This window comes from Bactrocera tryoni, chromosome 4, assembly GCF_016617805.1.
Source record: "Bactrocera tryoni isolate S06 chromosome 4, CSIRO_BtryS06_freeze2, whole genome shotgun sequence".
In the NCBI taxonomy this organism is placed as follows: Eukaryota; Metazoa; Arthropoda; class Insecta; order Diptera; family Tephritidae; genus Bactrocera; species Bactrocera tryoni.
Window position 1 is genome coordinate 65872467 of NC_052502.1, and position 25732 is coordinate 65898198.

Below are 25732 nucleotides of genomic sequence, written 5' to 3' on the forward strand. Positions count from 1 at the left end.
CTTGCAACAGCAGCTGTGGTTGTGTTGATGGCGGTGGTAACTGCTGTTGTTGCTGTTGTATGGCATCTAAAATGCTCTTGTGCAGAAAATTGAAAAATGTTTTCGACTAAACGCAGTGAAGCTGAAGTAGAAGCTGTTATTTGGTCGCAACGTTAGTGGTGAGTGAAGATAAAAAACACCAACAACAAAAAGTTGTCGTAAGCGTAACTATGGTAGAGGTAATGAATGAATAAACTGTTTATTTGAAGTAGTTATAGATACCTTGCAGAGTGAGATATTCTGAAAACAGAAGAACGTTTTTTCGGAGAGTAGGTATTAGTGGACTAAATAGTGTTCGAGCAGACAAAATTAGTTAAATACTATAATTACGTCTGTGTTGAAATGAGATTCGCGTAAATATAAAGATCGCTCCCCCTCCACAGAGAGACACGCGTAATTGGGTATATGCAGCTCAAAAGCTCAAAAGCTCTATAAGCGGACTAAGTGTATCAGCACTAGCCTCGAAACTCCCTTTCCGAGTGAAAAAAATTTTATTTAACTTTTAAAGAGACTGCAAAGAAATTGCAAGAATATTTCAAAGCTTTTAAAGCTTTTAGGCATCTAATTTCATATTTAAAAAACGAAACTCTTCTCAAGAGCTTTTAGAAAGTAATAGTAAATTTCTGAGAGCTTTTATACTGGTGCCTAAAATGTCCTTAGATTATGTCTTATATGTTACAAAGAACTTGGAAGCAACATAGCAGAGCTTTTTGAGAGCTTTTATGCATCTAATTTAACAATTAGAAAACAAACTTTCCTCAAGAGCTTTTCGAAAGCAATACTAAATACCTGAGCGCTTTTATACTGTCCCGTAAAATTTTCTTCAGATATACGGAGAAAAATTTAACGTCTTCAGACGAAGAAGTCGAATTTTTTAAAACTTTTGAATCTTATTGTTTTTCTTAGTCTGTAACATAATGTTCAGATTTTTATTTCGAGCATCACAGTTCGGAATTGAGATAGGCTTCGATGTTATAACTCGAAATCTCCTAAAAGTATACTTCAAAAGGCAAAAAATCGTTTTCCTTCATTTTTTTCTTTTCTTATCTGAAGTTGGTGGTGGGGATTACAATTTGAAACTGTATATATTAATTATTTTCTTTGGAGTACTATATACATATATGTATATTCTCCGAAAAGTATACTTCAAATGTTTTACTCTTTTTAGTTTTCATGTGAAAGCATCTTTAGTGATTGAATATGAAGCAGAAATTATTATTATTTTTGGAATTATATTCTTATTACTTTTATTACATATTTTATCGGAATTCATAATACTAGAATTTCTCGCTATTATATTAAAAGGGAAAGCAGATTTTTTCAAAGTTAAGGAGTTTGCGGTCAAATTTACCAGAAATACCAGAACTACAAACTTCGCTAAAAACTTTGTGAAACAGAATATATATTAGGAGTAGTATAATCTCCTAAAAGTATGCTTCCAAAAATAAAAAAATATTTTTACTACATCAGAAACCACAAAAATTTATGAATAAGAATATTTCATGCTAATAGTATATCTTCCTAAAAGTACAAATCAAAAAAGAAAATAGTATATTCTCTTAAAAGTATGCTTCAAAAGGGAAAAAATAATTTTTGGTTTGATAACATGCCAGCGGTTTTGGGGTTAAAATTTTGAAAAACAGTTATAATATGAAGCAATTATTTATATTGAGATATATTCTCTAGAGTAAAATTTTTTGATAGAATAAGGTTTAAAAGTTTTGGGGTATATAGGCTATAGGCTAAAGCCTAATCGTCTAAAAGTATGCTTCAAATGAAAAGACAAACTTTTCATTCCATATCACATATTACCTTTAGTACTACGAACTTGATTAGAAAGTTATCATCTCAAAGTAGAAATATGCTTCAAGAGCATTCTTACCCACAAATTAAACTTATTACAAATAGAAAGAAAATGTCGACAATTTGAATTGAGGCCTATAGAATAAAATATTAAAATATGGCAACATAGCTTTTAATTTCCATTTTCAAAATTCGCAAATTCGTTAGCAACTGTATTAGTATGACTTAGTCTCAATTTAATTCACCTAAAGCTTTTCAACTCAGTCTTCACATGTCGGTTTAAGCGCAATACAACGAAATCATTTAATTTTTTCTCTAACCTTCAATGACTGTATTTATTTTCGTAGTTTTCATTAACAAAAGTCCAAGCGCTGTTTCGCAATCTCTAAATGCAGTGTAATTTCAACAGCTTTGCTCACTGTTAGCTAGCTGATGTTGCAACATGCTGCATGTGAGATCATCACTGTTTGTGTGTGCGTCTACTTGTTTGGCTGCTTAGCCACAGCATTGACGGTAATGCCACTTTTGTGCTGAGCAAACTTGTATTGGCGTTTAGTTGAGTGTGTGCAAAGTGAAATTGCAATGCTGCACCCCCCCACCAAAATGAAAAGGCTAAATAAATTGGTGGAATGTGCGCGGCTTGCAATTTTCAAAATTCACCCACATTCGCCGCCGCGCGTGTGTGTTAGCCATGTAGACGCGCTACTATCATTCGCGCGCGCTGGTCAAGCTCTTTCAAGCACTCTTGTCGGTTGCAAGTTGATTTTTGTTGGGAGTTTATTTGCCGAAATTGTTCAATAAAAGTTAATTGTGTGTTTTAATGCCGAAACAAGAATGAAAAATGCTTGAAAATGTGCTTAGTGTGCGCATATGTAGCATAGTTTTGGGCGCATTTGCTTGGTTCGAACGCGAATTTGTAATTTGTAGTCTGCTATTAGGCGCATTTTCGTTTTATTTTTTTTTGATTTTGCATTATTGGTGTGCTTTGGTTGTGAATCCAGCGGAGTTCAGCGCAAATTAAATTATGGCTGTTGTTACTAAATGGGCGCCTAAAATATGGCTGGGTCTGTAATGCGCTGTTCTAAGCACTTTTTGTTGGAAATATTTCGGCATTCGTGTATTCAGGTCAGTGCAGCTCAGTTGGGAGCGCTGAACTAAATCCGCACTAAATCAGATTTATGGCGGAAAGCGTGGCAATGTGTGCGTGAAGTAGTTGGTGAGCAACATTGTTTGTAACGGTATTAAATTTTTAACTGCAGAAATATTTGTACGGCTTTACATTTGCACACATACATATGCAAAAATTCAAATTAGACAATATTAGATTAGCAAGTTATGCTTTAGCTACAGTAAATTTTAAATTGATTTTAAGCGCAAATTGAATTTAAGGTAATATTTTTTTTGTAGAAGAGTTGCCAGCGGTTATTTGCAGATTAAATTGTTTAAAGTCCACGACACTCGGCAAGGTACAAAAATCATTAAGCTCAAGAAATTTGAAGCACTCTATATTTGAAATGATTTTGTGAGCAGTGTTGCCACCTGTTTAAAACATTAATTCAATAAACTTGATAAAGTTTACTAAATGTAATAAAACGACGATCAAACGGAGCTTGATTGATAATGCTTAATTATATTTTTCAGAGGGTTACCACCTGTTTTTCGTTACGTAAAATAATAATTCAATTTAATTGAAAATAAACGATATTGTGTTAATTTGATTCATATTAAAACGAGGTTGATGAAGCATCTTCGCTGTTAATTATACATATTAAGGTTGCCACATATTTTAATTCGATTAAAATGATAAAGTAATAAAAAGCAAATGATAGCACAGTAAAATTTCTACAATGAAGATAAATGGAGAAGAATTATTTATCATATTTGATTTTCGAGCAAGGTTGCCAACCTTATACAGATTTTCTTGTACGATATTGATAAGATTAGCTTTTTAAAAACTGCATCAAGCAGATGACGCCTGAGAATATTTTTGGTAAGGGCTACCACGTACTTCTTTGTTTGACATAAATTTGAGAAGGGTTGTCATACATTTTTTGTATAATTGAATTGATAGTATTAATAAAATATGACAACAAAGCTTTGAAACTGTATGGTTTAAAAAAACATTCCGCAGAAAATCGTTTTTTTTATTGATGAAAGGTTAAGGGGGTATTCTAGTCTAGAAATTCGAAAAAATCGAAAATTTTTTTTTTCATAATTCGATAGTTTTGATATTCAAAAATATCCCCTAAAAGGATTTTCCCAAAACTGAAATTATTTTCAAAGTTATAGCCATTTTAGTGACGTGGCAACTAGACCGGTTGAGTGAATATCGTATAACGTAAAACTTTAAACGCGTTTTTCTCAAAACTCCTATTTTTGATGCGGTAGCCAATCTCAATCCATATCTCAAGTTCTAATCAGTCGATTTATTTGAGACTGGGCATGAATATTCTTTAAATATATCTCTATCACTAGAAGCAAAAAAAAAAAATAAAAATTAGAAATTTATAATATTAAAAAAATCACAAAATTGAAAAATTAGTGAAAAAATCGACCTTTTTTTTGAATAGCAGCCATTTTATGAAATTTTTTTTTTTTTTAGTTTTGCTGCTTCATGACATAGCGACATTCGCACTCATTACTAATCTGTCATTGTTTTATTTTTCAGATGACGACAAGGGTAGAAATCATGGCGATGATTCTCCCCTTTTCTTCAAGGACGCATAACTCGATGAAAACAATTTTTTTTTTTTTTTGAAATTTATTTTGCCTACTCTTCTAAGTTTAATAAACAAATGATAAAAAAAACGGACGGTAAAAATATCTAGTGTTTTTTTTATTAATTGTTGATCAAAGCTCGAAATTCGAGCCTCTATACTAGAATACCCTCTTAAAAGAAAATTTTTTGGAGCGCTGCCATACGTTTAGTTCAAATTAATTGATAATATATTTCTAATAATATATTGGAATATTAGTATTCAACTGAAGATATTTGAGATAGCTTACAGTTAAAATAATTTTAGACCCGGTCTGGCACCTCCTTTTTATAAAATTAAATTTAATGAAAATTAAAATGTTCACACTATGGAATTTGAACGAAATAAATTTAAGAAAAATAGCTCGGTGAACTTGTTTTGTGGCAAGGTTATTGGCTATTTAAAACTTTTTGTCAAAATTTGTGAGCGAAATTTGAAATTTAAAATAATTGACAATGAATGAATGTTATTCTATGCGCTATTTTGACTGCTTATATTAAATTAAAGTGTAAATATTTAAATTCATTACAAATACAGATTGTGTGTGTCTTTTTAATAATTCAGCATCTAAATAATACAATTTAACAAATACTATTTGTATTCAAATTAGCTGCAATTTAAATTGTCTGTATTTCGGCAATTTCATTTTCCCGAAAAATACACGCTTGAAAGAGCAAAGCGCATGAAGTAAGCTTCTAAGCATGCTGAGCTACAAACAATTTGGTAAATTTAGGCAATTTGCATATTTTAATTGCAATTTTTCTACAAATACGCTTATTCCTGCTTTGTAGTTACATAATTGCACTAAGTGCGAAATTATGCCATTACATAATAATCGAATTTTGGCTAACAGCCAGCGAATTGAGATGTTATTTGTTGTGAGCTTTTAAAGGGTGCATTGAATTGCACATTTTTGCATTTGAACGATTTGCTCATTGCATGAAAGCAAACAGTTATTTATCATAACGGTTGCATATATAGCAATAAATTCCGCTAATTTATTGCACTAAATAAACAAAATAAAATTAAAACTAATTGTATTGAATAATATGAGCTCTTTATTGAACATAATGGTCGCTAAAGGCATTTTTTAAAGTGTCTGAATTTTATGGCATAAATCGTTTTCCGAAAATGAAAGTGTTACAAAAATAAATATTATATACGATAGTATATGTATGCATAATGCATAAATCCAAATCGTTCATAAATGTAAATAAATACTGTTAAAATTGCTGTGTTGCTGACAGAGAAGAGAGTTTCACAAGCTACAAGTAGAACTAGTTTCGTCGTTATGAACACACAATCCTCCGAGTGACAGTCAACGCTTTTAGCTACAGCAGAAAGCGATTCAATAAACTGAACTTTGTTTCAAACACACTCCTTTTGCTTGAACACTTGATACAACCTGTGAATACTAACCAAACTTGAGCGAGTTATAATTAGCCGTTCTTGCAACAAATGCTTTAATGTAACCGAAACGGTACCGCGATTTTTATCTATACTACCTACTTATATTCTCTTCTATACTACCAAGTACTCTTCGAAATTACTTGGAAAATATTTTGTACCAAAAAAGTTGCCTTTAGGAAAGCTTCACAATGTGAAGAAAGTAGAAATTTACAAAACGAACTTTAGTGAGAAAGTTATAGAAGTTCTACAAAGCGAGATTGATAAGTCGTATAAATATGTTCACAGACCAAAAAAGTGACTAACCAAAAATCATAGCGCTATAAAATAACCAATCGTTATAGTATACTTATATTAAAATCGGTTTTAGCTTAAAATATTTTAAAAGCTTCTGATTTGAAGAACAAAGTTGGAAATGCATCAAACATATTCCTAGATTTTTTAAAATGGTTTTAGTTTTAAAAGACGACGGCGAAATAGCCAGTAATAAATACTTTAAACGTAACAAAGTTGGACAAAATTGACATAGCTTGCGTATTCGACTTCGTTATTTGGATTGTGGAATACGAACATTCAGCTGTCTGTTTTCATACCTAAATTTCATTTTATCAGAATCTTAGTTAAACTTAAGATCTCTTCTAACCGCTAAGTCAAGGAATTGCAAGCAAATATCTGTCATCTTTATCTAGATGTGCCATTGGAGCTCTAATTTGAAAGCAAATTTCGCCAAGAGGCTTGATTATGTTATAAGACTTTAGCCAGTAATCTATTAGAAAACATGTTTTGAGTGACATTTTGAGCGATATCTTCATGCAGTAAGATTGAATATCTTACGGGTGCCAGCAGCATCAGCTGTTTGGAAGAAGTTGAGATAGCATCATCTCAGCACTTCCTCCTTGAATGTTAGTCGTTTACCAGATAAGGCAAAAACACCTCGGATCTCATAGTTTAGACATCCAGGTGAAATAGCGAAAATAAAATTAAAATACTTAAGCCGATTTCTGTACAGGGCATTTTTGCCAATAGCTATTACTAAAGGAATTTCCCCTTTGGTTTTACTAAGGACTGTACATAACAGTCTAGGTGTGATCTTCACGCAATGCTGAGGGATCAGCCACCTAACCTAACCTAACCTACTTTGAACTGAGAGAGCAGCGAAACGTAAAGATTGGAACCACCGCATAAATGTTAGGTAAGTTGTAGAATAAATGCAACTTCAGCATTTCCGATCTGAATTGAAAAATAAAGCAAAAAACATTAACATCGGAATACCTCTTCCTCTTTCAGTGAATATTTAGTTTCTAAATTACGCTGTTGACGCTAATTAATCTGACGAAAGTGTGATATTCATTAAATTTAAGGCTGACTTGCTCAAAGATGGAATGAATGTGAGAGCGACCATGACAACTAGTAGGCCCAAAATAATTTTTGTCCTTTGTCTATAACTTCCGCTAACAGCCGATATTTAGTTTCTATTTTACATTCTGGCTGATTTAACCTGATTTCATATTTGTTTATTGTTAATTTACATTTTCTGTATTCCAAATCTTCTCTAATCAGAAAAAGAGTGTCTAGTTTAAGTATACAAGATGCGTTCCAAAGTAAACAGGCGCCTGGTGGCCATCTATATATGTCGACTGGTGCGTCAGAATCTGCTATATTCATTGATTGTCCAGTGAGAATTTCATGACATTTCATTGATTGGAAGTGAACTTGTTGCGTTGTAAGCGTCAGTATGTTTGTGTTATCGGTGCGAAAATGAGCTTTGAACAAAGAGCCAACATTAAATTTTGTTTTAAAATTGGTAAACATTTTACTGAAACGTTTCATTTGATGAAACAAGTTTATGGCGATGATTGTCTATCCCGTAGCAGAGTGCACGAGTGGTTTCAACGTTTTCAAAGTGGTCGTGAGGTCATAGTTAAATGACGATCAACATGTGGGCCAATTAAAATCCGTGATCACTGGAAATTCCATCGCAACTGTGCGTGAATTCATCAAAAATCAGCAGAAATAATCATTGCAATTCATGGAAATGGAATTGAACATCTCCAAAACATCGATTTATCACATTTTGACCGAACATTTGGGTTTACGAAAGGTGTATGCACGGGTTGTACCGCACAAATTGACTGACGAGCAAAAATTGCTCAGAATCCAACATTCGAAGGACATCATTAAAGAGATTATTTGACCGAAAATCACACTTTAACCATTAATCACTCCCCGTATTCGCCTGATATGGCACCGGTCGACTTCTTCCTTTTGGGAAAAATGCATTTGCCCATGAAATAAAAGCATTATGCAGACGTAGAGGCCATTCAAAAGGCTTGCACCGGCATATTGGCGGCCAAGCCGGCCAACGAGCTAAAACACTTGGTCGACATGCTTTTGGAGCGTGCAAAAAGCTCTATAGAAGCGGTAGGATACTAATTTGAATAAAATAAATTGATTTGCCGAAAAAACCATTTGTTCTGTTTTTTTTTAAGTCCTGTTTACTTTGTAACACATTTTGTATTTTCACATATGGTAAGGAATAATGATACTGAAATGATGGGAATCAGTTTGTTTAGCTTTGTATTTGTTTCATAATTAAGTTACGAGAGGCTAATGTGGTAGGACAATGAGTTACGCATAGACCAGTTTTGGTCCTTTGCGATATCAGATAGAGTTCAGTTACTAGGTCCATGAGGAGTAGTCAGCCTTTAGGATACCTGTGCTTGACGCGAATTTCAACAGATTCTGTGGCCTCACTATCGATATCTTATCCAGTGTATCCACACTGTGGGGACCTCAGTTAATTACAGCGTAGTCTTGCCAATGCGGGAGTAGTGCACAAGAGATGCTCCATTGTTTCGCTGGTGCCTTGCTCTACACATTTCCTGCAGTCTCCGCGATCGTTCAACCCCATTCTGCGAGCGTGTGTCGCAATTACAGAGCGATACGTTTACATTATTGACTTTAGCAGTTTTTAGACTCTTTAGGTATAATATTTCTTTACGGTTGTAAATGCACAAAAATTTAATCTTTCTTTTGATAATCTTTATTCTTTCTATTTACATAAAAATTTTGTTAGAATATGTCATAAATGGTAAATATTAATAAATAAAAAGTTCGTCTTTTATTTTATAAATAATGTGTAATGTGGCTTAACGCTAAGAAAATCATAAGTTATATTGTTTGTTTTTGCAATTTCATATTTTTGGCTGACTAAATAAAAGCAAGTTTTATTTTTTTTTGTTTTTTTTGTAAAAATCAAATACTTAGAAGTTTTTAAAATATTTTTTCTAAGCCTTATAGCTATATACTTGCTTAAACATAGAGATTGAGTTAGAATATAAACTAAAATGCAATGCAAAACGAAGTAAATGTAAGCATAAAAATTAAGTAATGAAATTTTAGTTACATCAATGCAAATTTTGGCAAACATTTCATACACAATTTTCACTTAACAAATAAATGCTTTTGTGCATATAAGTAAAATTACTTATGATGCTTAGAAATGTTTGACATTCGCATATGTAGTGTTAGTAAACTAATTCCACTGTGAATGTATTCGCCAAGGAGATTATCGCATAACTGTTGTAAGTGAATTGGAAATGAATTTGGCGAGCATGAATGAAAGACGAGGCACAAATGGCGAGTGATTGCGGTGAGCGGGAGCGAGTAGTACTTGTATGGCTAAATACGCACTTACGGGATTATAATTAATTATTATATTACTTGGAATGTACTTAATATTGTAGTGAAATGTATAAAGGTATTATTATTATTGAGTAGAGTTGAGTTTGAAGAAGTTAAGTATGCTAAAATTATTGTGGGAATGCTTAGTTGAATGGATGATGTAAATAGTAATAAAATTTAGGCGCTAAAGCTGCTAGAATAATTTTTTGGTAATTTATTTCTTAAATAATGTTAATTATACGAACTACTTGAATTGAAGGCACTTAAACTTTATGTTTTTTGCGATAGTTTGTTTTTTATTAAACTGAAATATGTTTTAAAATAATGTGAAATAAAAAATTTAGTTTTTTAAAAAGTTGGTAAGGTAACAGTAGTTCAAACAACATGAAAAATTATGTTTAATATATATCATCATAAAAATGCATAAAAAACATATAAAACAAAAATCAACAATAAAATAACGGTACATTTTAGTTTGTAACTCAAAATTAACATAAAGAGAATGTCACGTGCAATGCTAACGAGCTAATCGTTACTAAAAACGCAACACAGCGTTGCTTTTACATTACGCTAGAAACTACAGTTTGTTTTAGTTACACTGGCGCTAGACTACGCATTTTAACGCATATATGCTTGTTATTCTTGCTTTTGTCGCTAGTCTATAACATTAATGAAGTCGTAAACTGTCTACAACGATAATTAGCTAAATTGGATAAATTTTTCGCAACATGTCATGTTAATGGCGTGCAAGCCAACAAAGTTGCATTAGTGGTTTGTGTGCGCGCTAAGAAAATGGAATTAGGGGCATGCCTCAGGTGACGGGTGCCGCTAAATATGAAAAACTATTTCATTTTGTTTCGCAAAAGTTGAGTTTGCTTATCGTTGAGTGAGAGTTAAGGTATGAAACTAAGTTGCTTGCTTCAAAAGGTGATACCGTAACAATAACAAAAAGAACTAAACATGACTCATACGTTTTAGGCACACAAACGTTAGCGCAAGGCGCACAATTTGCGGAGCGAAAGAGATAGTGAGTGTTGTACACTTACACAGCGGGTAATCTACGTCCTTTGGAATCATACAGTGGATAATAGTATTTGTTCCTAAATTTATAAAAAGATTGTAATAAGAGAATAAATAAATTAATAGCGCAAATTAAATATACAGAAATATAGATATATATATTTTTTTTTGTATAAATAAAATGTGTGTTTATTTTGTAAGCCTATACAAGTTTTTATAAATAATATTACATTTAAATAATTTTTTTTAAAAAGCGAGTACTTTGTATTGGAGCAATTAAAATGAATTGTGATTAAGAAAAAGCGGTAAGAAAATAAACCAGTAGCTGTTGGCAGATTTGGAAAATTTTTTTTTATATATTTTTATAAGTAGCCTAATAATTTTTTTTTTATTTAAGGGGTGAAAAGTATTTTAATAAAAAAGCTTATTAATTTAATGTTTTTATTAATTGCACTATCGTTAAGAATACTAGGCTACCAAGTAAGTTATCAGCTTGGTGGAAAAGTTGAATATTCTCCTAGAATAATGTTCTTATTTACATATAAAATAGTTAAAAGTTTGGAAAATAATATTTTTTGTAGTATACAAGGGTAACAAAAAAGTTCTGAGCTTGGTGAAAAAGTTGAATTTTCTTGTAGAACATTATTCTTATTTGCAAAATAATTAAAAATTTGAGAAATAATATTTTTTTGTAGTATACAAGGGTAACAAAAAGTTCTGGGCTTGGTGAAAAAGTTGAATCTTCTTGTAGAACAAAATTCTTATTTGTAAAGTAGTTAAAAATTTGAGAAATAATATTTTTTTGTAGTATACAAGGGTAATAAAAAAGTTCTGGGCTTGGTGAAAAAGTTAAATCTTCTTGTAGAACAATATTCTTATTTGTAAAATAGTTAAAAGTTTGGGAAATACTATTTTTTTGTATTATACAAGGGTAACAAAAAAGTTCTGGGCTTGGTGAAAAAGTAGAATATTCTCGTAGAACAATATTCTTATTTGTAAAATAGTTAAAAATTTGGAAAATAATATTTTTTTGTAGTATACAAGGGTAACAAAAAAGTTCTGGGCTTGGTGAAAAAGTAGAATATTCTCGTAGAACAATATTCTTATTTGTAAAATAGTTAAAAATTTGAGAAATAATATTTTGTTTGTAGTATACAAGGGTACCAAATAAGTTCTCGACTTGGTGAAAAAGTAGAATATTCTCGTAGAATAATATTCTTACTTGTAAAACTCCTAACTTAGCACGAAATAATTGTTTGAAGCATACTGGGGTAGCAAATAAGTTATCAGTTAGGTGCAAAAATTTAATGTTCTCATAGAATTTATTGATATTTTAAATTACTCCATTTTTTCTGGTTTAATACTTATTTTTTGGTTAATAGTGAGGCGTTTTTTTAGTGCCATCTTATGAACAAAACTTTATCTCAGTAAAACCTCTACTCATACATGTTACAAGCTGAATATTTGCACCTAAAGTATGCTCTGAAATAATTTATTTTTTTTTGTTTGATGTAATAGTTTTGTTTTTGGAAAAAGAGTTATAATACTTGTATATGTATATATCTAAAACAATTATTAGATCACTAGTTAATTACTTTTAGTCTTTATTTTACAATATTTACAGATCCGCATTTTACAAAAATTATTTAAGGGAAAGTTACATAAGTGAAATATTTAAATGGCTTTTATAATGGATTTTATATCCTACACTAGTATACATTTCTTAAAGGATTCATGGAAAATATTTTTTCCAATATATAAAAATGATTTTCCAAAATACGGAATGTTATTATTCAATTTGTTTTGTACTTACGGTTTCGGCAGTATGGTATTGTTAAAATTGTCCTTCCATTGCAGATCGGATACCAAATTCGGATCGGGCACTATGGGTTTGCAGGTTAAAATCAATGATTTGCCAACTGGCTTGCGTTGCACACCTTGCATGGGGAAAATCTCCAATTTTGGTTCGATTTCAGCTAGTGTGAGATCTGGAATTGAAGGTGAGTAGAAAGTTAGTACAGGGCTTGTTGTCCATTCGAAATTTAGGAAAATTGTAAATATTAATATTGTATATTCTATGTCCCATGAAAATATTTTCAACTTTCCCATATGTAATGAAAAATGTATGTGTATTATGTATTTTAATTTTTTTTTAAATTTTTTTTTTAATTTGAAAATTAAAGTAAATTAAAAATTGTTTCAAATCATTTCTAAAAGTTTTTGTTTTATTATTATTTGTTTTTTATGTTTTTAAATTTCAAATTTGTTGTTAACCTTTTTAATTATTAAAAAAAAATAATTAATTATTAAAAAAAAAAATTCAAAAACACATTTTTCGAAAAAAAAAAAAAAATTTCAAATAATTTTTAAAATTTTTTATTATTATTTCCTCCATATGCAATGAAATATGCACATCCATCAGGTTGCAGTCAATAACTTTCAGCCACATTCATTATTATTTATTGCACCATTTCATGGCATCACGATTATCACTCATATGAAAACCACTTACTCGACCCATCAATTCACACATTGCGTTATAAAATATTTTTTTTATTTATTTTACTGTTTTACCACACCACCAACCGACAGCAGTGAGAGCCCCAAGCGACCCCCCATCGCCCGAACATATGTGCCGCGTTTCCAAAGCTTCGTACGCAGCACACGAAAAATAATTACTATATACATATGTCACACATGTATGCAACATATGTATATTGGTGCATATACGTGTGTGAACTCCTTGCAGCAGACAGCGCCAGCAAATCGATTGCTTAATCACAATTAAAATTAGGCTGCGCACAGAGGCGCCAAAAGCGCCAACGCTGCTGTTGTTTGAAACTGTCAGTGCTGCACGAATGCAGCAGCAACTTGTAATGGCATATGTGCCACGTAAAGTCAGCTTAAATGCCAGCAGCTGTCAAAATTGCGTTGAGGCGTGCAAAGTTTGTTCCAAAACTATGCTTGCTCCATTTTTGAAATATTATTGAATGCATGTTTTTGTATTTTACACACAAATTTTTGAGGTCTCATTTGACTTGTGAAAATGCAAGTACATGTGGTTCAACGTACATACATATGTGTGAACGCCTATTTTTTGCTTTTAACATTCCGGAACATTTTTACGACCGCTGGAATGTTTCAATGAACTTGAATGGCCGCAGTGGCACAAACCCAGCTGTCGTTTTGTGGGTGTTATGGGAAAATCACTTAATAGTGAACAAAGAAGAAGTAATAAATTTAATTTTTTAACAATTTTATGCATTGCATTTCTATTTACAGTGCGTTACAGTAAAGCTACAGTCGGACATAACCTCAAAAGAAGAAATTAAAATGTTTAACCTAATTGGCTTATAGAAGTACATGCTTGTAAGTATGGTACATATGTATGTACAAAACGTTTTCTAAAATCATTTCTAAAATGTGTTAAAAAATATTTATTTCCATAATCTGTAAAAATTTTTCTAGTTTTTTAGTTGGCAACCCTATGCTAAAGCGTTTTTTCTCAGCCTAATTATGAAATAAAGGGTTGTCAAAAAAGTCTTGCGGTGTCTTTATTGAACTTTTTTTTATTTATTGAAATTGAAATGAATTTTTGAAGACTCATGCCCAGTTCTTGACCGATGCTACGGCTGCTACTATGCCGGTCTCTTTCGACCAATTCAGCGATTTTATCGCAATTTTCGACGACAGGCCTTCCGGAGCGTGGCGCATCTTCGACCACCTCTACAGCAGAACGAAAACGTTGAAACCATCGTTGTGCGGTGGAAATGGAAACTGTATCGGGTCCATAAACTGCACAAATTTTATTGGCGGCTTGAGATGCATTTTTGCCTTTATCGTAGTAGTATTTATTTTGCTCCATGTTTGCGACGTCATAACTCACGAACGACTTAAAAGAAACGACAATCAATCAAACACGTATTAGCGCGTGAAATGAGCTTTCCAAAAAACAACAACAACAACAACAGCTTTCCAAAAAGGTATAGCATGACCCGATGCGACGAATAAAACTAGAACTATGCGCTTTCAGCGCCAACTAGGGAAAATAACGCAAGACTTTTTTGACAACCTATTATAAATAAAGCGGAAAAATTAAGAAATATTACGCATTAGGAACAAATCGATAACAAATTTCATCTCAGATTTTTTTTTAATTTTTGGCCACTACATTTTTGAACGCTTTTTAAGAGTAACAATAAATTTATACATAATCTCTAATACATAATCATAAAATCTAAATAAATCGAAAAAAGCAGAAATACTTTTTAAAACACGCAATTTTTTTATATAAAAAATTGTTTTCTACGAAATCTTTAAGTCACAATTGAAAATATCAAATATTAGTTTAAATGATAAATTGTTAACGAGAAATATAATATTGTATAATATTAATCGATATTTCACTTTTTTATCAGAAAAAATAATTTTCTAAGAAATTTCTAGCTCGCATTAGAAAAATTAAATTTTTGTTTTAAACATTACTTATTTATCGATATATTAATCAATTTATATATTTTTATTTATTTAGAATATTTTTTTTTTTTATAAAATAGTTATCTCACATGAGAAACATTAGTTTCAACGATAAATATAATATTAATCGATTTATATACATTTTTTTTTTCAAACATATTTTCTATGAAATCTTTAGCTCACATTACAGAATTTAAATTTTTACTTTAAACGATGAATATTTGTCTATATATACGTATTAATCAATTTATATATTTTTTATTTCAAATATTTTTTTTATGAAATAATTAGCTCACATTAGAAAATTTAAATTTTTACTTTAAACGATGAATATTTATCGATAGATATAATACTAATCGATTTATATAAATGTTTTATCCAAATTATTTTTTTTAAATCTTGAGTTTAGAATCAGAAAATATCCAAAATTAGTAACAGCAACTAATTGTTATCGATAAATATAGTTTTAAATAACTTTGTATTGACTTCGTTTATCATTGCATATTTTTGTTGACCTGAACGTAACTAGTTATTCCTAACTTTGCGTTACATTATAAATATTCCAAAATTGGTTCAAATGTTAAATTTAATTTTTCATCGATATTTTTAAACGATTATTTAAATCACCTTTTGTGTTGGTAATTCAACAGGCGATTTAAATAATATATGCTAATGTATCGCAGCTTTCACTGTACCTTCGCATATTTACAAATAATGCTAAAAGCAGAATTTGCGTGCTGCGCTTAACATGTGTCCATTGTGGCAACCACAGTCGAACGCCGATGCGTAAATGACATATTTGACAGCTGCTTGTGGCTTGACTGCCAAGTTGACGGGCGCAAACGACTCGAATAGTAACTGCATAAATGCTTACACATTCATATATTCAACACTTTTCTGTTTTTTTCTGTTTCACCATCTGTTTGATACTCCATTCATATTCATTGCCTTATTTTTTTTATTTTCCGTTCATAATTGTTTTGATTAATTTTTCAACGCCTTTAATATTTTGTTTACTTTTCACACACTGCATTATTAGCGCTTGAGCTCACACCCACATTCACACATACACATACTTATTCAATTTACAGTGTTGCAATTTGACGCCCGCTGACGTTTGTTTGACGTACGGCAGCGCTATAGCCTTGCGCGTACTCGTTGCAGCTGTCAGTTGTTGCTGTCAAACTGGCAACAATATGCCAGTGAACTGTGCTAGCTTGCTGCTAGGCATATCATTGTATCATGCTGTAAGGGTGAATTGCATAATTAATGTTCGTTCGCTAATTGATAACTGTATTTTCGCGAACCTGCTGGTACTTATTATCTTTTGCTAAATAATGGGTCTGGCAGTGAACGAGGGCAAAACGAAATATCTCCTGTCATCAAACAAACAGTCGTCGCACTCGCGACTTGGCTCTCACGTCACTGTTGACAGTCATAACTTTGAAGTTGTAGATAATTTCGTCTATTTAGGAACTAGCATCAACACCACCAACAATGTCAGCCTGGAAATCCATCGCAGGATTGCTCTTGCCAACAGGTGCTACTTCGGACTGAGTAGGCAATTGAAAAGTAAAGCCCTCTCTCGACGAACAAAAGCTAAACTCTATAAGTCGCCCGTAATTCCCGTCCTGCTGTATGGTGCAGAGGCTTGGACGATGACAACAACCGATGAGTCGACGTTACGAGTTTTGGTCCTTTGCGCATTGGCCACGGCGAATATCGCATTCGATGGAACAATGAGCTGTACGATATATACGACGACATTGACATACTTAGTTCAGCGAATTAAAAGACAGCGACTCCGCTGGCTAGGTCATGTTGTCCGGATGGATGAAAACACTCCAGCTCTGAAAGTATTCGACGCAGTACCCGCCGGGAGAAGCAGAGGAAGAGGAAGACCTCCACTCCGTTGGAAGGACCAAGTGGAGAAGGACCTGGCTTCGCTTGGATATCCAATTGGCGCCACGTAGCGAAAAGAAGAAACGACTGGCGCGCTGTTGTTAACTCGGCTATAATCGCGTAAGCGGTGTCTACGCCAATTAAGAAGAAGAAGAAATAATTTATTCAGCAATAAACAATTTAACTCAACGACTACAGTTTCGCACATAAACTTTGACAGTTTTGCTAAATTATCGTTAGATACATTACAAATTCAGTGCAAATGACATAAGCAACAGCTGACGTTTGATAAATAGCTTTGCTGTTTGCTTTCTTTGGAATTGAAACTTGCTAAGAAGGAGATGCAATTTTAGAGTTTTCAAATGTCGAAGTAACAAATAGTCGGACTGAAATAATTATGATTTAGGTTAGTTTTTATTTTTGATATTTAAAATACTGGTGAGGAATATTATATTATAATGCTAGGTGTCAAACTCTGTACTAGTTGTAATGTTTGTGTAGGTTGGTTGAAAAGCGAGGTGCAGGAGCGACACCTTGCAACCGACAGTACTGAGGCTATCATTATGCTTATTACGCCTCCTTGTTGGCAAGCACATTAAGCCATATCCAGCAACTCAGCGGATTTGGTAAAACATACTTTTTTCTATCACAGCTGCCCAATCTCTCTTAGCTTGGAGCATTTGAAACGGTGGAGTATATCCCGTCTCATCCAGCGTATCATCATCTTCTGCCACGCTTTGCATTCCCCCGAAACCTCTTTTCCAATTTTCTGAAGGTGGAATTGACCCCTACAATATCACTCGAAGCTTTTTGTATTGCTCAACATCAGCACTACTCTCACCCGTCCCAGCTGTTGACGGCCAACTCGTCTGTCTTTTGGTTTCCTTCTATTTTTTTATGACTAGCTACCTAAATGATATTACCTACTGTGAGTCTATTTGTTGCCTGCTTCCTAATCTAAAGCAGTGCGACTTAGTATTGGAGCCTTATCTGCCACTTGGCCACTTCCACCAGAAGGCGTATGGACTTAAAATATAAGGCAGAAACCCACTTGGCTAACAATTTCGGTCTGCGAGTCTAAATTGTAGTTATTTAGTTTGCAATTACTTTCTGTGCGTAGTTTACTACAGGAGAATCCCTCTCCTGTACTATTTTATACTTTGCTGAATCGGTGAATATGAAAATTACGACGATGGAAATGCTGATTAAAGAACAATTGATCTATTCTTCTCCACTGTGGAATATAAACGTTTTGTTGAAGTTTAGTACTCATGCATCTTCTTTCCTCAGTCGCAGTACGAATTTAGACCGAGTTCATTAACAAGAGCGAGTATGACACCTGACCGTAAGCATTGCCTCATACTTCATATGCATATGGATTAGTTAGATATCGAGAATAACCTCCAGAGCCATTGTTGATGTAGTTTTCATAGCGCGCTTAATCCTCAGCAAGCTGACCCGTGCACCTGTTCCTACGCACATTTTCTATAATGTCACACCATATGTGGCAAACATTTTTTCTGAAAAAATAGGGCATTTGACTTATTTGTACCAATTGAGAGACGCAAATTGATTCTTTTATTCGAAAATTATTACTTTATTTAAAAATTTTGAAATATTTCTCTCAATTTCTGAAAATAACAAATAGACTCAGTTTCAATTTGACCTTGATATATCAACATCAAAGTGAGCTGATTGGAGAGATTGTGAACAAAATATGTGGTTCAGAATAGAAAACTAAGAAGAGTTAGGTTAGATTTAGATAACTGTTTTGAATTCGTTGATTGTGGTCTAAAAGCAAATGTGTGATCTTTACACACCGTTGTCTTTTTCGGTTACAATAACAACATTCTTGATCAATCTTGTGTCTTTTTCTGAAGTGAGAAGTCTGCGCTATATTTTTTGGAGCTGTATCGTGGTATATTTCAATTCACTTAGATTTCTGCCTTGACATGTTACATAACTTTGTCATTAATCAAAATAGACACACATACCCAATCTCATCTGTTCAATAATTTATAGACTCAGAGATAGTAAGAGGTCAATTCCACAAGACACATGCGGCGTGGTGCAATAAATCCTCAATCTACATACATCAAAATTTAATCAAGTGAAATTTACGATACCAAGCAAATTACAACTCTCCAGACAGCTTGTCTAATTTGACAGTTAGACGCACGCAAATTGGGCAACACTATCACACCGCTGAGAGTTGTGAGTAAACAATAAAATACAATTTTGTTGGCAAGCATTGTGGCAAAATAAGCAGCTAGTGGCGGAAATAAACACGAAAAGTATAGAATAAGAACTTGCTAATAAAAGCCTAAGCAAAAGCGCATTGCAGCGAGTAGAAAGAACGGCGAAGAGTTGTCTTTGGATTGATAAGCGGTGCCAGGGTGTGGGTAGCATAGTATACACGCTGCCAGTACATTGGCGATAAAGTGGGTGGCGCTCATAAAACTACAACCCAAATTGTGCGTGTGTGCAACATTTTGCGACAATACAATACGTTTTATAGCTGAGTGGTAGCACACAAAAAAATCGTCTAGTGTCTCGTTACTTTTGCCTTTGACCTTAATGCAATGCTAGCTACTTTTATTTCCACTTTTCGTTTTTCCAACAGTCAAACCGCTGCCGCTGTGGCAAGCTTATTACTACATTATGTCGCCAATCTCATTGTTGTGTGCGCTATAAAAACAGTAGTGGCGAGCTTTTCATTGCCGCAAAGGCGCAGTGCAAAATGGAATGCACAGAAAATGCCAAATTCGAATGGCAGACGGAACCGAAAGTAAGCGAAGACAGCAGCATATCTACATAAAAACAATAATGCTGGCGCAATGACATTGGTAATGGCGACAAATGCGTTGACAGCATGCTGTCGCCGCGACAACTATGTATGCTGTAAGTTGGGCGCAGACAAAACCGTTAACAGCGCGGGCGACTGTCAAAATACAACACTGCGTCGGGAGAGTGTGCGAAAGTGCATGCAGCGGCGCAACATAAAAGCAAAAACAATGTAAATAAACTTACTTGGCTTAATTAAATGAAATTTTCGTTGCAAATAAAATTGTGCAAAAAAAAACAAAAAATGAACATAAACACATTGCAGGCATAATGCAACTTTGTACGGTAAATAAATGTTTTTGTTTTGCGCTTTTCAATAAACACACAAAGTAAGGCAGTAGAAAATAAAGCAAGTAACATGTAAAAGTTTTAAAACGTGAACTTGCAGGGTTGCATACGCGCACAAATGAGCGGCAAAAGTTGCGGCGCAGCGAAAGCGCGCGCGCACTGCTTGCCAACACTATTAAATCACGCCATAAGTAAGCTTTTACGTGCCGCAAAAAAAAAACAAAAAAAACAATTCAGGCACAACAAAGTTGCAAGCGTGTGGCGGTACAAAGAAGTAGTCGCATTAATTTCAGCTTTAATAAATTTTACCACAGTGCAAAAAAAAAGTTTGGCAGAAAATAGCAAAAACAAATATGTAACAGGAAATAATGTTAACTTCGCTTGCAACGAAAATATAATACCATTCACAAAAAAAACAAAATATCCATACAAGAACTTGATTTCGATTGTTCAGTTTGTAAGGCAGCTATATGCTGTTGTCTTGGATAATAATTCACCCCAAATTTAGAGATGATATCTCAACAAATAAAACCGTTTTGCATACAAGAACTTGATTATGATCGACCAGCTTGTATGGCAGCTATATCCTAAAGTGGTCTTATCTGAGCAATTTTTTGGAAGATTATGGCGTTTGCTTGGATAATAATCCATACTAAATTTCGCTAAAGTATTTGGTAAAATAGAAAAGTTGTCCAAACAAGGACATGATTATGATAGTTCAGTTTGTATGGCAGCTCTATGCTATAGTGGCGCGATGTCAGTGGTTTTGACGAATGCGTAATTGCTTAGAGAGAAAAGGACGCCATGCTGATCATTTATATACATACATATGTATTTTCTTTATAGGGTCTTCCAAATTTTCCTGAAAGTATTTAGCAAACTCATTGCATCCTGTTCAGGGTATAAAAATTATAATAAAAAACGTGTTCAAAATAAACGAAAATAATATAAAGTGGCAGCAAAGTAGTAACAAACGCGCCAGAGTTTGAGTTTAATATGCAGCGCATGCTGCGTGGCAGCAAAAGGCCGGCGCGAGGCAAACATTGTCGGCCGACGTTGATGCGCGGCGCACAGACTGTGGGGTCAAACTTCATAAATTGCAGGCCGTGCTACTGTACGCTATGCTGCTTCTTCTTTTATTTTAGATTTTTACACGCCACTATTACGCGGCCGCAAGCAGCGCTTGTTGGCAGCTTTTGTGGCTGCATTTCGTTTTTGTGCCGCGCCGCGTCGCGTCGCTGATGCGCCTTATTGCCGTTAGATGCTTACTTACTTATATGATTTTTTTTTGCGTTGCTTTTTGCACATAAAATTTTAAAATTTTTTTTCTTGAAATTTCAAATAAGCTTGCTGCCACCGGCGCTGGCAAACACTGACTATTGCAATGTGGTTTTCAAGCTGTGTGCAATTACTCCATTTCTTCAACTTTTTGCGCCATTTCAATTTTTTTTTATGTGGCAGCTTTTTCAAATGCACTTTGCTGCCTTTTATTTCAATGTCTGGATTAAACTGTGTTCTGCACGTCATAATTTAACCGTTATATGCAGCAAATTTGTGGTGCATGTGTGGTTTTTAGCGAGCGCTTTTTATTTTCGGTGAAAACTAGAAAGTGCACGAGCATTTACATTTGTACATAGGTCAGTGGTTTTGCAGACTTCTCTTTTAGTAAAAAAATAGAATAATAATAGTAATAACTTAAGCGGCTTAATTTGATAAGCGCGTGCAAATATGCAGTGAGAGTTTGTGGCGGAAGTTAGTGCTGGCATTTGTATGTCAGCTGGAATTATTTAAATAAAGCTCGAGAGTGGAAATTTAAAATTTGGTTGAAAATTTATTTGCCGCCATGCGTTTGTTTTAAGTTTTTAAAAGTATAAACTTTTTAGAAAGACATTAAATAGACTATAAATTTATTATTTAGTCTTTATATACATATATAAATCTTCTGACCGTGTGTTTGTAATTGAACTGCTCCTTAACGGCTCTACCAATTTTGATGAAATTTTTTGTGTGTGTTTAAGGAGATTCGAGAATGGTTTAGATTCACAATTTGGTCCACTGGAAAATGCTTTTTTAAATTAATTTTTCATTTGTAATTAATTGCTAATTTTGTAATGTTTTACATTGGATCCGATAGATTGCGCTACCATCGCAGTATCCAATATTCAAACCTCAAATTGGCGTAAACGTGCAACAAACAAAACGATGCCAAAGTAAAAGGCGACATCTGTAGACAAGTTTTCATAATGTGGACAGGTTGTTCGTTCTTACTTAAGTAATAAATTGATTCAATATATGTATATATGTATATAAAAGAAAGTTGTGTTAGTTACACCATTTATAACTGAAGAACGGCTAAACCTATTTGGCTGAAAATTGGTGGAGAGGTAGCTTAGAACCAGGGTAAGGACATAGGATACATTTTATCTCTTTATGTCATATTTTAATACAACTCATAAATACAAAAATTATATTTAAATTATAAGCATTTGTTCAAAATTCATGTTTGTAGGAATCATTTGCGTATGCGTACAATTTTAAACAGAGTCTTCTCAAAAATAATAAAATTGCTAAATATTTGAAATGGAAGAAGAGAACTGCAACCAAATACGCAGTGAAATAGATTATAACTGGCTCAGTAATCAGTCCTTGCATCCCAAAAGACTGAAATTATAACCCTTCCAGCTGACTTTTTCGTCTTTCCACGCCTGAGAACCGGTTCATCATGTGCAGTCCACTAGAATGACTGTCGATTGGACTTCAGTGGGAAATGATGGAATTATGTTTCTATTGTCACACACCGACGCACACACTCAAGCACTTCTCAGAATCAGTTATTCTTTGCCTTTGTTGGATTATGAACTTGCGAGGCACCCACTTTGCACAGAGCTTTCGCCTCTTTAAGCTTAGTAAATATCTTTTGATCGGTGGATTTCCCTGAGCCCAAATTCGACAGTATTTTCCCCCAAAAAGCAATGCTTTATTAACACTCGAAATGCCTTATGATCCATTTTTTTTTTTAAACTAACACAAGTTGCTACATAAAAATGCTATATCTTATTGACTAATAGCTATAATCTAACTAATAGAAATCATATAGATGGTAGTAGTAGCATTATCTATGTATCAGCCACAGTGAAGCGTGGACGGCTCCTCAAGTATATTATAAAAATTATTGAAAAAATATGTTTTTTTATTTCAATATTAAAAATATATATACTTTAATTTTTTATTATTATTTTTATTAAGTTATTTAATTTTTTTAAATAAAAATATATCTGTACATATATATTACAATATTACTTAAAAATTCACAATATTTTTTTTATTAAATTTAACATTTAACCTAATTTCATGGCAACTTGTTACATGTGTGTATACTTCAACAAACATTTTGTAGGGCGTTTGCTTGCCATTCTTTAGTACATGTGTTTAATCCAACTGTTTATGCCTGTTATTAATTTTTTAACAGTTGGCAACCACATTTATCATATTTTTATGTTGACTATTCTAAGTTTTGACGTTGATAATCATATCACGATCTTTGAAAGAAATTGTAATATTAAATAGTTATAATTGTAATAACAGATGGCAACCCTATTAAAATTTAAGAGACGTGTCTTTGTAACCTTCTGAACTCTCAAATTGCTTCATCTTTTTAAAGAGAAAGAGTCATGAAAACTGTCGAAAAAGAGTTGAGCCCAAAAGCAATGTCACCTGAGTACGTGCTCGCCATCAATAACTGACTACTGACAAGTTGGTAGACTTATATCACCCCCAAAAAGTGAAGCATCCTAACAGGAACTCTGTTAGTTGTTGAGAGGCCTCTCTGAATGTTATGATGGACGGTAATCCGCTTTAGACCAACGAAAAACTGGTGAGTTGGAAATGAGTTGTTCTAAAGGGGTTACATGGGTTTATATATTTTTCCGTAGTTCCTAGGTGGAACATAGGGCCTCAACGGGTTTACGGGTTTCTAAAAATCCAATTTTTTATTCTACAATACTTCTAAAATATAAAATATTCTACAACACTTCTAGAATACTGTCCTAAATTATTTCATTCGAGTAATAGTTTCGGAGATACAGTCTTGAGAATTTGTGCGCTCGAGGCTAGTTAGGCTAAGTGCGCCGTCTTTAAACGCGTTTTTCCCGAAACTGTGTTTTTATAGTCGGTTGGCAAGATTTCTTGAGAACTACTCAACCGATCTTTATGCAATTTTACACAAGTCTTTGAGATAAAATTCTTAAAGATTTGGATGAAAGATTTTTTTCTTCGATTACAGCTATTTGAGAAAATCAATGTCGCGAAATTTTCATTTTTTGTAAAAATGTCTGTCAAAAATCTGATTTTCAGTTTTTTTTGTACTTCGTACAAGTTCTAAGTTAAGGTTTTAACTAAAACACGTATTTTTTCACTTTAGATGATCCTGTAAGGAGTTAACCGGCCAACGTGGGCGTATCTTTCTTCCGAGGGGTCACCGGAAAAGGCGTCGCAATGGCGGAGTTTAAAATATTTGTTTCCAAAAATTTCAGAATTTCATTGTTAAGAGTGTATGTTTGTAACAATAAAAAATTGTATTAAAATATTTAATTTTTTATAAGAGAAAAAAAATTTAAAAAACGCTGTTTTTTACCCGAAGAAACCCATGTAATGCCTAAAGTCAAGTAGATGGATTTATCTATCTATAGTAAAGTATTCGACGGAATCTTCGATCTTTGAGCAAGTTGACTCAATAGTACTGCATTTCGGAGTATACTAAACAGCATCTCAAGAAGATCTAGTAAGTGCTTTAGATGTCTCAGTTTATACGTGATACTCTTAATATTTTTAAGTCTTGGTTCACTTTTGACTAATATCTAATAAGTGAGGAAGAATGGTAGATTAGTATATACTAGAAATTTGAATTCCTTTAGGCCAATAAATTTCTTAGACAGTAAGCTCACGATGTCCTACTATTCGTTGACTTTTTTATAATTTTTGGCTATTGCACTAGATAAGTATGCACAATTTTTGAATTAATTCTTCGAGAAGATATCATCATACAACTTATTTATAAATTTCTAAGCTTTTACTTTGCAATTTTGTATATTTTCGAACTGAACACTTTTAAATTCGTCTTTGTCAAAACTTCCATAAATTCACTTGCGTAAATAACTACCTTCTTTGAGGCCATATTTTACACTCTTCCCTTTGTACTAACATAACCTCACTACATATAGTACACTATTATATTTACGGTTACTCAAACTGCAGAAAAATCGTCGAAAATAACCCGTCAAAGTAAAAATGTAATAAATTATCAACTAGCTATTGCTTTTCTAATTACGCTGCGCGCGTTTATCATTGACTTGTCAAAGCGTTGCCAGAAAAAACCCAAAATCAAACACAAAACTAAGCTGCCAAGTGGAAGTAGAAAATAATAGTTTTGGAAAAAATCGTATCGGCGAACTGGGCAAACTTTTAGACGAGCATGCGGCACAGCGGCAACAGCTCGCGTTGAAGGGACGACGACC

The 25732-nt window shown here is 33.2% G+C and overlaps 1 protein-coding gene across 7 annotated transcripts in view; it reads right to left on the reverse strand.

Moving 5' to 3' along the window:
• The window catches only part of LOC120776153 (fasciclin-2), a 269295-nt gene that overhangs the window by 51837 nt on the left and 191726 nt on the right, over positions 1 to 25732 (reverse strand). For 4 of the 7 annotated variants that reach the window (XM_040106699.1, XM_040106701.1, XM_040106702.1 and 1 more), the window contains exons 3-4: positions 12523 to 12697; positions 10736 to 10789 (exon numbers count right to left, since the gene is read on the reverse strand). In XM_040106699.1, the coding sequence (XP_039962633.1) occupies positions 10736 to 10789; positions 12523 to 12697 (229 nt within the window). The remainder of the gene's footprint in view (positions 1 to 10735; positions 10790 to 12522; positions 12698 to 25732) is intronic. The other 3 variants (XM_040106703.1, XM_040106700.1, XM_040106704.1) reach the window with 1 other exon arrangement.